The 14,326-nt window shown below is 31.2% G+C and overlaps 1 protein-coding gene across 1 annotated transcript; it reads left to right on the forward strand.

The window, feature by feature from the left end:
* Nucleotides 1-548: 548 nt before the first annotated feature.
* Nucleotides 549-3,862, forward strand: SerRS (Seryl-tRNA synthetase). Its single transcript, XM_035375635.2, has one exon. The coding sequence runs from the start codon at nt 686-688 to the stop codon at nt 2,171-2,173; it is 1,488 nt and encodes a 495-aa protein (XP_035231526.1). The 5' UTR covers nt 549-685; the 3' UTR covers nt 2,174-3,862.
* Nucleotides 3,863-14,326: the final 10,464 nt, after the last annotated feature.

Raw genomic sequence — 14,326 nt, forward strand, 5'->3', positions numbered from 1 at the left:
TTGTTGGCTGCTCCTTTGACTTTTTAAGTGAATATAGTTCCATATGTACATGGACTATATTCACTTAAGTCAAGGGAGTGCGCAAAGCCTAGTTTGTGCAATTCTCTGATCTTTTTTAAGTGAAAATAGGTCGGTGTGTACATGGATAAAGTCAAGGGAATGCGCAATGCCATTTTTGCCTAATTCCGGAAATTTTTTTTTTAAGTGAAAGTAGGTCGATGTGTGCAACTTTTGTCTTGTTCTTTCGAGTTTGTGTGTTGGTGCAAAAATCGCCACTACACAAGGCTCCGCAAGTACAAGTCTTCTAATAAGCAATCTACAGGAAAAAGAAAAACAATTTTTCAAAAAAAAATTTTTTCTCTTTCACAGCAGCAATGTTCATTGCTAATCAGACGTGTTTCTGCAACAAACTTACCCGGAATGAAGTTCAAATTAATTGAGAAATTACGGATTAATAATGAGCAAAATTCAATAGTTATCGGAACTTGTTCTGATGAAATAGTGCTTGCAATTACAAAGCGAACTGTTTTCCAAGCTGTGTGGTTTAATAATGCAGGTTACCACGCTACCGCTGATTAAACACGGCTGTCTTTATAACGTGTCTTGCAATTACATGATCAGAAAGGTACATTTGTGAAAGGATTGATCCGCAAGTACTGAATACATTTGCATTTAATTAGTAAATATGGTACTCGATATAGAATGCTTCCGAGCAGATAAAGGAGGAGATCCAGATAAAGTTAGAAAAAATCAGGTTAAAAGATTTAAAGATCCATCTCTGGTCGATAAGGTGGTGGAAGCAGACACGAAGTGGAGAAAACTTAGGCATGAATTGGATAATTGGAATAAACTAAAAAATATTTGCAGCAAGGAAATTGGTAAGAAAATGAAAAACAAGGAGCCTGTTGGTGATGATCCGAATTTGCCTGATGGCATTTCTTCAGATCTAAGTGTCATAAATTCTGATTTGCTTCAGAAATTGACTGTCACACAAATTAAAAAAGTTAGCTCTCTCATGGATGATGAAATGGTTCGTTGCAACCAAGAATTAGTTAAATATGAAGAAATTCGTCATACTTCTTTAAAAGAAATAGCTAATTGGTTACATGAATCTGTACCAGTTAGTAATGACGAAGAAGAAAATGAAATTATCAGGACTTGGGGGGATACTACCAGTAGGAAGAAGTATTCTCATGTTGATTTAATTACGATGATAGATGGAGTGGATAGTGAGCGTGGTGCTGTAACTGCTGGTGGCAGAGGTTATTATCTTTTAAGTGCTGCTGTTTTTCTAGAACAAGCTTTAATACAGTTAGCTCTGAGAATGTTGTATGAAAAGAAGTATAAACCTCTTTATACGCCTTTTTTTGTTCGCAAAGATATTATGCAAGAAGTAGCTCAGTTGAGTCAGTTTGATGAAGAACTGTACAAAGTCATTTGTAAGAGCAGTGAAAAAGGTGATGGTAATATGGATGAAAAATATCTAATTGCCACATCTGAACAGCCAATTGCAGCATTTCATAGGGATGAATGGTTACCTATTGAATCGTTGCCTATTAGATATGCAGGATTATCATCTTGTTTTAGGCAAGAAGTAGGCTCTCATGGACGAGATACTAGAGGTATATTCAGAGTTCATCAGTTTGAGAAAGTTGAGCAGTTTTGTATAACCTCCCCTCATGATAATAAATCATGGGAAATGTTTGATGAAATGATTTCAAATGCTGAAGAATTTTGCAAAGCACTTCAAATTCCATATCGTGTTGTGAATATTGTGTCTGGTGAGTTGAACAATGCTGCATCAAAAAAATATGATATTGAAGCATGGTTCCCTGGCTCTGGGGCTTTCAGAGAATTAGTGTCTTGTTCAAATTGTTTAGATTATCAATCAAGACGTCTCCAGGTCAGATATGGGCAGACAAAGAAGATGAATGCGCAAGTGGATTATGTCCATATGTTAAATGCTACAATGTGTGCTACTACAAGGGTGATCTGTGTAATTTTGGAGAACTTTCAGACTGAAACAGGGATAGCTGTTCCAGAAGTTCTGAAACCTTTTATGCCCCCAGATCTGCAAGATGAAATTCCATTTGTCAAACCAGCTCCTATTGAGGAAGCTGAGACCAAAAAGCAGAAAAAACAAAAAGAAGGCATGAAAACTAAAGCGGCTTAAGTTAACCTCAGCATGCAATATTTAGCTTTTAAATAGATATTAGAATAATTTGGTTATAAATTGTTTATAACATTTGCATTATTTAATTAAAGTCAGACATACTTTTCTCTAAATATTAACTACTTTCAAATTAAGTTCAGAAATTTATCATTTTATAAAAGGACAGAATTGTATTTGACACAAAAATTACTAAAATATTGTGAGCTATAAAAATCAATAAGTTGAAAATATATTCTGTTCATGCTGTTGAAGGGAAATTCTGTAGAATTCATTAGCTTTATGAAATCCTGTCTGGTTTTTATTTACGTGACCATGATAAATTTTTCGATTCTATCACCCATATTGAATCTGTGGTGATTTTATTCCTTTCATTTATATATGTGATAAATTGATCACTATAATAACGATGTGATAAGGGAACACAAATGTGTTAGCATTCATTCTCTTCTTTTCAGTATTGAATTTATAAATAATTTACTTTTATATGTAATAAAACTATTTCATCTTAAAAATAGTTTATCTGTTGTATTTGTTTTAGGTTTTGATAAAGTTAGTTTTTCTGGTGGATTTGATTTAGTTTTCGATAAATTAATTCAGTATAATTTATTAATTCATATTTTCTTTTTATCTACAGACTGTGTTCACATTATTAATGTATAAAAAGATTATTTTATATTATTTGTGTTAAAAATTATTTAGAATTTTAATGAAAAATTACTTTATTAAAAAATTCATACATAAATATTGTACTTATTTATAATAAAATAATTAAGTATGCATAATAAGACCAAGATGTTTTATATGAATAACATATAAAGTGAAAGAACTAACTTTCATCTCTTTTGAATTAAGCAATGCTCGTGTAAGGCTTATATTTCTTTTAGAATGTGCTATGTATACATTCCTGCTTTTACTTATGGCTTAGGTTGAACATTTATGGCTGATAATAGAATAAGAAACTGGCATTGACATATATACCATTTGTGTAATGTCAATAAACACTAAATATATGTCTGGATTCTTTATTTGTAAGGTAATGAAATTAGCATGAAACATGTATTTTGACAATTAAGTAAAGATCTGAAAAGTTTATATTGTTTTATAATCAGTATTGAACAATGAGAGTTTTAACAAAGATCTCTGACTTTAAGAAGGCAATATAAATATCTTATAAAAGGAAAGTATCAAATTCTAATTTAAGTGGTGTACTTAAAAAAAAAGAAAAATGAAAAATTGCTTAAAGTAAGGAGAGAATTTTAGTATGTGAAACAATTTATTCCAGAAGTTAACATATATTATTTTCTATTTTTATGTCAGTATGTTTCTTAGTATGTTTGTGATGATTAAAAAAAAATTTTTTTTATACATAAAGTTTAGGATTAAATCTTAAAGAGTTCTGTATTTAATAGGATTGTCATGAATCTGAAATATGTTGTACAGATGAAGATATTTTTGTGGAAAAAAATGTTCATTGAGCTTAAAGCTAATTCAGCCTCAGTTCTAATAAAGTTTCCATAATGACTTGAGTTTTCATTATGCTATTAGGAATTTCATTTTAAAGTTTTCCTGTTAAAGCCCCATTTCAAATTGAGAAAACAATTTTATGTTTTAATATGAAATTAATGTTACTTCTTCGATGTCTTATGTGTCTGAATATAACAAGCATTAAAAATCACTTTCAATTCTTCAGCATTTTCGTTTTTTATTTTATAATTACTTTTCTCAGATAATCTATATTGTAAATCCTTTTCAAGGTATTCAGTAATTTTTCTCATGACAACTTGTGAAATTTATTCTTGCTTTCATTTGTTAATCTTTTAACATTTCTTTAATATTAACATGGAATAAATTTATTTGCGTTAAATAATAAAAGAGCAAGCGACTGACAAATCAGAGACATATTTAACAAAGGATTGTCGCTAACTCTTATAGATCATTATCGTGTATAATATTTGTACTTTCTGCTTATCCATCTTTTAAACTATAGAAGTTAATCTAATCTGCATATACAAAAACTGTTACTAAATAAATTTTCATGGCTGATCTTTAGAATATGGTAACTGGTAGTTTGGCGACATTTTGGAGGCGATAAAGGTTACTACCTGGGACTTTGCTAATAATGTGAGCAGTACTCAGTTCTGATTACGCATTATTTTGTGTGAGGGAAATGAGAGATCATGGGATATGTCATGTGATATTAATGGACGAATTACGGTTCTTTAATCGGGAAAAAATCTGGAAATTTTGTATTTGGCTTTATTCTGTGTTGTGTGAAACAGTGTTCGTTAATTTTTGGATCCCATGGCCCTAACTAAAGTGAATTCGAAATGGGTATTTAGTGCGATTGAAAGGGGTAGTGATAAGTGTTTCTTTAAGGTTGTGCGAGATAGAAGTAAAGATGTTTTATTAAGTTATTTATTTTACTTGGTACCTTGCTGTGAACTATAAGTATGATTTTAAAGATCCTGAAACAGAAATAAGAAAAGTTTATCGGACACGTAATCAAGATTCTGAAGAAGAATAGGTAAGTTAGTATTTTTAATTATTTGAGGATATTATTTTTATGCATTGTTCTAAATGTAAGGTGGAAGTAAAGTAATTTGCGTAAACGTGCATGGAAATAATTTAAATATTTGACACTAAGTATTTGTAACCATTTGTAATGTTTGCGGTATTAATTAGTTAGTGACGTTTGTAATATAATAGATAATGTAGAGGTAAAAGTTTTTAGATATTTTATTTATTTTATACGGGGAAATGTTCATATTTGGAAAGGGTATATACTTTTTCACGATCAGGTAATTTCATATATGTTCTTTTTACCGGGTTTAAAGATTCAGAAAATTGTTATGCATTTTCGTGAAATTTTTCTAATTTATGAGAAAAAAGCAGTGTACATGGATATAGTGAAGAGTGTGCGCAATGCCATTTTTGTGCAATTCTGGGATGCTTTTTTAAGTAAAAATAAGTCGACGTGTACATGGTTTAGTGATATTTTAATTAAATGATAGTTATCTTGTGAATTTTATGTTTGTAGGCATTTGGTATACGTTTAAGTTGAAGTAAACGTGCATGGAAATAATTTAAATATTTGACACTAAGTATTTGTAATGCTTGCGGTATGAATTCGTTGGTGACGTGTATAATATAATAGATGATTTAGAGGTAAAAGTTTTTGGATATTTTATTTATTTTATATGTGGAAATGTTCATATTTGGAAAGGGTATATACTTTTTCGCGATCAGGTAATTTCATATATGTTCTTTTTACCGGGTTTAAAGATTCAGAAAATTGTCATGTATTTTCGTGAAATTTTTCTTAATTTATGAGAAAAACGCAGTGTACATGGATATAGTGAAGAGTGTGTGCAATGCCATTTTTGTGTAATTCTGGGATGTTTTTTTTAAGTAAAAATAAGTTGGCGTGTACATGGTTTATGTGTATGTGTTATTTTGAAAACGCGTAAGGAGTATGGTATTGTGCACTTTTTCCCAATTTTGCAGTGAATATTTGTCATGATTAAGCAGTTTTGTTAGATAAAATTTCTAGCATAAGTGTAATTCGGCTAGTAGATTGTTGGAAGAAGTGTTCAGTAGATAAAAAGAAAAGAAACATGTCTTTACTTCGTGAAGACAAAATGGCGGCGGGAAAAAAAAAATAGAGGGTTGCTGTAGGAGAGTTGGTCGCCAAAAAAACGCCAAGTTACCATAATGTTAGATCAACCATTTTTATTTTTAATATCCCTTTTGAAACATTTTTTTATTAAATTTGAATGCACAGAAATAACATTAATTGTTCATAAACAGTTAGATAATGTTTTAATAACATTGAATATTTGAGAAAGCTTTATAATGATAGATTTCATAACTATCGTCCAGGTTATTATATAAAAAATTGAGTTTATAGTTCTGTTACTAAGGTAATGTTTTAAATTTTACCATACAACTATTCAGATCTCCTCCTCTCAAAATTTTGATAAAAATGGAAGCATTTAATTTTTTTGGCTAGAGTGTGACAAGTACACTCAACACAAACACATGAAAAAAAACAAAATGCAAAAATTTGGAATATAAATTGGTCAGAAAGAAAAGTCAAAAAGTGAAGATTATGAAGCCTCATTCTTGTCTGCCATATAGATGTCCAGTCATTTTAGGGCATACCATAAGATGAGAAGCATCCATAACTGTCCCTCCCACATAATGTATAGTCAGGAGATGAAAAGAAGCTAAATTTAAATAAAGAAAACGTAAGACAATCATGTCCAGTCTAACTGCAACAGCGATTCATCTTGAGGCAGTAGGTATTTTTAAAAAAGAATCCCTCCTATGCTTTTCTTCAGTTTGTTCTGCTTGCCTGGATCGAAAGTCATTATTTGTGTGTTCTTTTATTACTCGCACTACTGTAGAATAAGGGATAGGATTTTGGTTCCTTTTTTGGCTAAAAATCGGCAGTTTCATTGCCAAATATTCCATAGTGAGCCAGAACCCACTGGCCACTGTTTTTATGTAAGGTCCGTAAATTTGATATACAGTCTTTAATATTTTGTGAGTTAGCAGGTTTCAAAGAGATAATAGGCTTTATTGCAGACATAGAATCTGACAAAATAACAGCATTATCAAAACTCTCACACCTAGTAAATAGTTGTTGAGAAGCTAACCTAATGGGCCCCACCTCTCCATCAAATGGAGTGGTACGTGAACCAAGGGACGAATAAAATGCAAACAAGTCAGAGAAGACACCAGCTTCCTGTATTTGTAGGAATTATAGCCCTCAACTCCAATTAGCTTGTAATTTTCTTATGCACAGGTAGGATCAAGTGATCTCCACCCTCCAAATAACATAACACACCAAGGGTCTAGTTGATTTGGAAAAATTTCAGCAGCAGGAAGGATATCGAGTCTCTTTTATGGTCGGATTCTTTGTATAGGACCTGTCTGTGTTTTTAATCTTCTATTTTTGTTTATAATTTCTCTAGTAGGTGTTACCTGGAAGATGAATGAATTTTTCATAAAGAGACAAGGCCTTTATCTGAATAATCTCTTATGTTGGTCTATTATCAGTAAGCAATGACATAGCTTGATTGGAGTGTTTTTAACTGCTCTAGTAATCAGTGTCAGGATTTGATTTTGAGCAACTTACAATTTATTCATTACCTCTTTACTGCTCGTTATAAGAGACTCGCAGCAATAAGTTAAAATAGGTCTTAATATACATTTTAAATGTTAAATTAAGAATGTCTCTGCTGCATTCCTATCTCGCACCTGCAAGTCTCTTCAAAATCCTTAGTCTGTCCTTTATCCTTCAAGTAATCTCCTCAACATGTTTCTTCTAAGTTAATTCCTTATCAAAAATAAGTCGCAGGTACTTGGTATTATGTGACTCCTTAAGCATAATATCCCTGTAAACAATAATTCATATAATTTAAAATTGAACAATATTCATATCGCCGTAAACATATTCATATTCCACGATGAATAAACAGTATTCACCATGGAAGCTGCTCATTCTAAACATACTTTTAAACTTTGCATAACAAACATACTTTCATACTTTGCCTAAACATACTTTCAAATAAATTGGAAGCTGCTCAAGTTGAGCAGCTTCCAATTTATTCATTACATGTTTACTACATGTTATAAGAAGCAAGAAGTTAAAATAAGTCTAATGTACATTTTAAATGTTAAATTAAGAGTGTCTCTGCTGCATTCCCATCTTGCACCTGCATGTATCTTCAAAATCCTTAATTCTGTACCCTTGAAGTAATCTCCTCAACAAGTTAATTTCTTATCAAAAATGACTCCCAGGTAATTGGTATTATGTGGCTCCTTATGCATAGTATCCCTGTAAACATATTCATATCATCTTATTGCTTCAGAAGTTATTTTTTAGAAAAATTATTTCATTATTGTTTTCAAATACACTTTTGAGTTTTTGTAAACATACATTATAAGCATTTATACTATTAGTATAATCAATAAGCAGTATTTTTAGTGCTATATACGAGGCGTATTCGGAAGCTAAGTACCGTTTTGAAAAGAAAAAAAAAATTGTAGAACAATTTTTTCGAATCCAATTTTATTTTTACATGAAAATACATGTCTTAAACTATTTTTCAACATAGTTTCCGCCAATGATCAAACACTTGTCATAGCGGGTGACCAGTTTTTGTATACCATTGTCAAAGAAACTTCCCGCCAGTTTCGATAACCACGACTCCACAGCATTTTTCGTGTCATCGTCAGATCCAAAGCACTTGCCACCAAGCTCGCGTTTCATGTGCAGGAACAAGTGATAGTCGGACGGTGCCAAGTCCGGGCTGTACGGCGGGTGATCGAACTGCTCCCAATGAAACTGTCGAATTAACGATTGAGTGACACCAGCAGTATGGGGCCAAGCATTGTCATGGAGCAACATAATTCCTTTACTGAGCATTTCTCTTCGTTTGTTTTGAATGGCACACCTTAGTTTTGTTAAAGTCTCACAATATAATGCCGCATTAATGGTTTCACCTCTGGTAGGAAATTCAGTAAGCAAAACGCCTTTCCTATCCCAGAAGACAGTGCACATGATTTTTTGTGATGACATTGTCACTTTGAACTTTTGTTTTTTCGGAGAATGAGTGTGTCTCCACTCCATCGATTGTTGTTTTGATTCTGGTGTGAAATGACACACCCAAGTTTCATCACCTGTCACAATTTGGTTTAAAAAGTTTTCTCCCTCATCACTGTACCGCGTGAAAAATGTCAGGGCACTACCAAGTCGCTTTGAGCATTTTTGGAACCCATTGGGAACACAGTTTGCGATAATTCAAGCGGTCAGACACAATTTTGAACAAAAAAGTACGTGAAATTTGTGGAAATGCCTCTGAAAGAGTTGTCATTGTGAAGCGTCTGTTATTATGAATTGCTTCATCAACTTTCCTTACCAAATCATCGGTGACAACAGAAGTCCGAGCCTCGGCGTGGACATTTGTTCGGCCTGCATTAAACATTCTTACCCACTTTCTCACCATTCCATCACTTATCGCGCATTCACCGTAAACTTCTGTCACTTGACGATAAATTTTGGCCGGTTTAACATTCCTCACGTTCAAAAATTTAATCACGGCACGAATCTCACAGTCAGCGGGAGAACTAATTGTCTTAAACATTTTGAATGTGCACAGCAAACTGAAAACACAACATAGAGCAACCAAAATGGTGACAATTGAAAGTGAACAAAAAAGACTAGTGCTCATGCGTGGGACGCCTACCACAGCGCTGCGACGGCGCTAGAATGAAACGGTACTTAGTTTCCGAATACGCTACGTATTATGTGCCTTGCCTCTAAAATTTCTATGTAATTCTTTAGCCTCTTGTCTAAAACAAAGCCTAGTAATGAAATTATGTTACATGCAAAGTACAAGTGGCAATATATTTGTAGTGTCTTTTCATGTTGTAATTGGAAGCCTATTTGACTAGCAGTTGAAAGGTCTGGAATCTGAATCCTGGCAAGGGTACCATTGAATTTTTCTGACACAAGTTGCTATGTAGTGCAAATAAAGAACTTGATGTATAGGAAATGAACTGTGACATATTGCTTTGTTTTATAAATTATTGCTGTTGTTCAGTTAGGATTTTACTCCATAAAATGCTATTCAGCATTTGGAAAATATCTCAAGATTCCACTGAGATAGTATAACCAGCCCAGGCATTCAAAAACTGACTATGTTAGTTCAACAGACTTAACTGTGTTTGCCTCTTCCTTTTGCAGGCTAACATTCAGAATGGTGCAGTTTCATTAGCGTTATGATTTATTGCTATTCTATAATTCTACGATTCATTGCAGAGACAGTATGTCTTTGCTGAAATAACTGTGCTCAAAGTCTTGATTATATTGCATAAAAGGATAAAGTATTATTTCTATTCTTGTGTAATAATTGCCATAATTTTTAATTTTGGAAATTTTGGCACTTTCGAATTTTTTTTACTAACTTGACATTTCTGCAGATCTTAAAATTCTTATAATATAGTTACTGTCTTGGTCAATTGTGAATATTACATCTAAAAATTAACAGAGAAGATTCTAGTATGCTATTATATATGCAATTGTTAATTTAGTTTTGTTCATAATTTTAGATTAAGTCTTATTGTAATAAATTAGCTTTTAAATATTAAAATTAGACTAATTTAAAAAAATTAATGAAGTTTATTTTTTAGGATACCTAAATATAGTTTTTTTTTTTTTTTTTTTTCCCTGTGAGGGTTTAATTTTAGATTTGAGTTGCTTTGATAACTACTTTATTTATCCTTTGATTACAGTTTTAATTGAAGAATAGGAAGATTGCAGGAAATGAATGACTCTCCATGATTATATAGTGTTGCTTAAACATAATTTTCAAAAATATGTCAGGTTGGAGATAATCTTGGATGTGTTTTTCAAAAAACTACTTATTATGATTACTATTTTACATTATTAATTATTACTCTATTACTATAAAACTTTTTTTAAGTTTGATGGGTTACATTACCAGGCTGTATGACTGTATTGTAACTGCCTTTGATAGTTTAGATCAGGATTTCCTACTGCGGTTAGTGAAATTTTAAAGGGGGTCTATGATGATCAAGGAGTTGATAATCGATAATCAAGTATACACTGGCAATAGTTGGCTTAATGAAGATCTCATTAATTAAAAAATGTATTAATAAATTGATAATTAATTGTTTATTGATATAAAACTTTATCTCATAAATAAGTCTTTTTCAAAACACATGGTTAAGCTAAGTTTTGAAATTTGAAAGTCATTGAGAGAAATATCTTCAAATTAAAGTTGTTACCTGACCAACACTATTAACTCTTCCCAGTTTTTATCCAGTGGAAGCATGCTTTAGTCAGGTCAATAACGTACTACGAGAAACAAGAAACAGGTTGCATATTTCTGAATGAAGTGATTTAAGAATTAAGTTAAACAGTGTTATGTCAAATATTCAAAAAATTGCATTGGTACATACAGTACAACCATCCCATTAATTAAAATTGAATTTTCTGGCACTTAGAATCTGTGATTTCATGTCTGATTTGTGTCATATTTGTTAAATTAAAAATGCTAATAATAACGAAATGAAAATCCAAAAACCATTTTTTTTTTCAAAACTTTTGTTCATATTCCTATTCCTCTTATTATCTTGAATTGTATGTGCAAATATTTGTGTTATGATTATGTTGTATGTTATATATTCTAGAGAAAAATGTAAGGGGTTTGATTAAGAAAAACCAGTCTTTCAAAAGTGTTCAATAAAAGAAAAAGGTTAGAAATCTCTGGTTTAGATCAAGTCTATAAATTTATCATAGCCAAGAGGAAGAAAGCATTTCATGTTGGTTAGGGCCTTAAGCACTTTACAGATGGCAGTATGACTTGTCCGGATATAACTGAGTTTTGATCCAAATTACTCTGGAGGATAGAATGAAAGAGTCATGTATCTTCTCCTGCAACCAGTCTCACAAGGAGAATTTCATCTTGAAGAAATTTTAAGTGCTCCCATGTTGCAAAAATTATTTGAAACAAAAGAATTATAAAATGAACCACATATAAACAATGTGGTTCTTTTTATAATTCTTTTGTTTTTCAAAATTAAGATATTCTTTTTTAATTTAAAATATACTCGTATTCATTATTTGTTAATTCTTCAACAAATACAGTGGGTTTTATTCCATCAGGTCTTGCTAAAACGTAATTATTTAATTAAACTGATAATGCAGGATTCGTGGAGTCTTCAAAAGTACTTAAAAGTCCTAAATTTCTTTAAAGCAAAATTTTGACGTGGAAAGTTTTTAATTCCAGCCGAAACTGGCAAAATGTACTTAATTTTACTCATCTCACATTGCTGTCTGTTTTTTGTAACTGTTATTTTGAGTGGAAATTAACATTTTGGAGGAATATTTGTTTGTGATGCATTGACAAATATGTATTTGATGGATGGTCAGATGTTTGAATTCTCTCCTCACGTTCTAGGCACGATGCCCTGCCTCGACTGAAGCATGAATATTTCAAATAGTTAGTTACATTTAGTTCTTTTAGTATGTGGCACTAAATTTGGTAGCTTGTGAATACTTTGGCGATTTCAAGATCAGTTTGTATCCAAAATTTTTTATTTGGAGATCTGGGAAATTTTGACAATTTTCCTTACAAACATAATAACATTGATAAATATAGAATTAATGTTAATATATTAAAATTATACTAAACAAATAACATTTAAGTAAAACATTATTATTTTTTTCTGTCATATTTTAAAATGACATTACTTTCCAATTTTCGTGAATTAGGAATATTTTAATTCTCAAAAATAAACAAGTTAATACAAGCACTTCCAAAACAATTCTTAGAAAAAAGAAAAATGCTATTTTAATTATTTAAAATTAGTTTCATTTGTCTTCTTTTATATTTTTTGAGGATAGCAGTTTTCCCCCATGTATTTGTTTTAGAATATGTAAATGTGTATCAGTTTTCTCTTAAAAATTAACTTTTTTTTTTTTTTCCAAAAATCTTCTGGCTTTTTGCTTTTACAGAGTTGGGATAGCGTTTCTTCTGGAATTTAGACCTTACATCTTGGAAGGTTTAACGGCAAGATTTATAGACCTACAGTTTGCAGAAAATGTGACGAAATAAAAAGTGTCTTCATAGTATTAACATGAAGTAGTGTATGGGCATGTTTTATAGGAAATTTCTGACTGACTGAGTCCATTCTGATTCCATCTGACTTTTAGTCCAGTTGAAAAAGACCGCATTATTTATGGAATGACCCGATATACCTGAAGTTAATTATAACTTGGTATATGGTATCTCTTTTAAGTGAAATGCTTCGACTACTGAAATATCTTGTTATTTAATTAATTTAAAGCCATATTTATTGTTGAAGTGCAACGCCATATTTGTATTATGTTACCGTTTTCTCAGCAACGTGAGAAATTGTTTTAAAATGAGAATTTGGAAGTTTTACCAGCTACTAGTAGTATGAAAGTTTTGCACTAAATTTCTTCAAATTATCAATCTCCGTGAACTAGAAATAAAATTTATGTTCTAATAAGAAGATTGCCTGTTTGTGAATTACTGCAAAATACATTAGTCTTAATTAATTGGAGGTTCCACCGAGATTACTGGAAATTAAGAGTGCAAATATCAATTTCGATGGTACTGGTCTCCTAATCCCCTGAAAGTTGCTGAAATTTTTGAGAACAAGTTTGGTAGTACCAATTGAAGTTTATTTCAAGGAGAAATGGATGTCAGAAGTCTGCCGTTTTGAAGCGGATCCATTCAAAGGTTATCTTCTGTATTTCTATAACTTGTGTCGCAGCAAAGAATTGACAGAACAGGATATTAATCATCTATGAAGGTAAGATTAACTTTTGGTTTTCTTAAAGAAAGCTTTTATTGAATTTTAATACTTTGTTTCAGAATTATAGTCCTCAAAAAATATAAAAGAAGACAAATGAAACTAATTTTAAATAATTAAAATAGCATTTTTCTTTTTTCTAAGAATTGTTTTGGAAGTGCTTGTATTAACTTGTTTATTTTTTATTAGAATTAAAATATTCTTAATTCACGAAAATTGGAAACGAATGTCATTTTAAAATATGGCAGAAAAAAAATAAAAATGTTTTACTTAAATGTTATTTCTTTAGTATAATTTTAATATACTAAAGATTCTGTTTAAAATAACTGACACTAAAAATATTCAGCTTAAATTTTAATTGTGGTAAAGAAGTATTTAAAAATTATTGTTTATTATTTGTATTGAATTTTTATGCTGTAACCCATCCCGGCATTTATATATAAAAAAAAGAACTGCTAGCTGAGTTTTTGAATTTTTTGCCAAGCAGGCGCGTGGAAAATAAGTAGTAACGTCAAACTGACGTAGTGTGATTTGATTATACTGCAGAATTGGCAAAAGTTTTTCTTAGTTCTCGCCATCCAGGCGTGTGGTAGATAGTAACGTCATCCCGACGTATTGCAGATTGTATATTGTAAAAGTTGTATTGCCAAACTGGCAAAAATTGTTTTTGTTATTGTCAACTAGGTGTGGAGATAGATAGTAAAATCGTCAAACTGACGTGGGTAAAATTACATTGTATTGCCTAACTGGCAAAGGTGTTTATATAGTTATAGCTAACGA

This window comes from Stegodyphus dumicola, chromosome 6 (assembly GCF_044657685.1).
Source record: "Stegodyphus dumicola isolate Sdum_Otavi_A_Nest chromosome 6, ASM4465768v1".
NCBI classification, from domain to species: Eukaryota; Metazoa; Arthropoda; class Arachnida; order Araneae; family Eresidae; genus Stegodyphus; species Stegodyphus dumicola.

What these genes read in the sequence shown, in the direction of transcription:
- SerRS (XM_035375635.2), top strand. Translation starts at nt 686, where the DNA reads ATGGTACTCGATATAGAATGCTTCCGAGCAGATAAAGGAGGAGATCCA.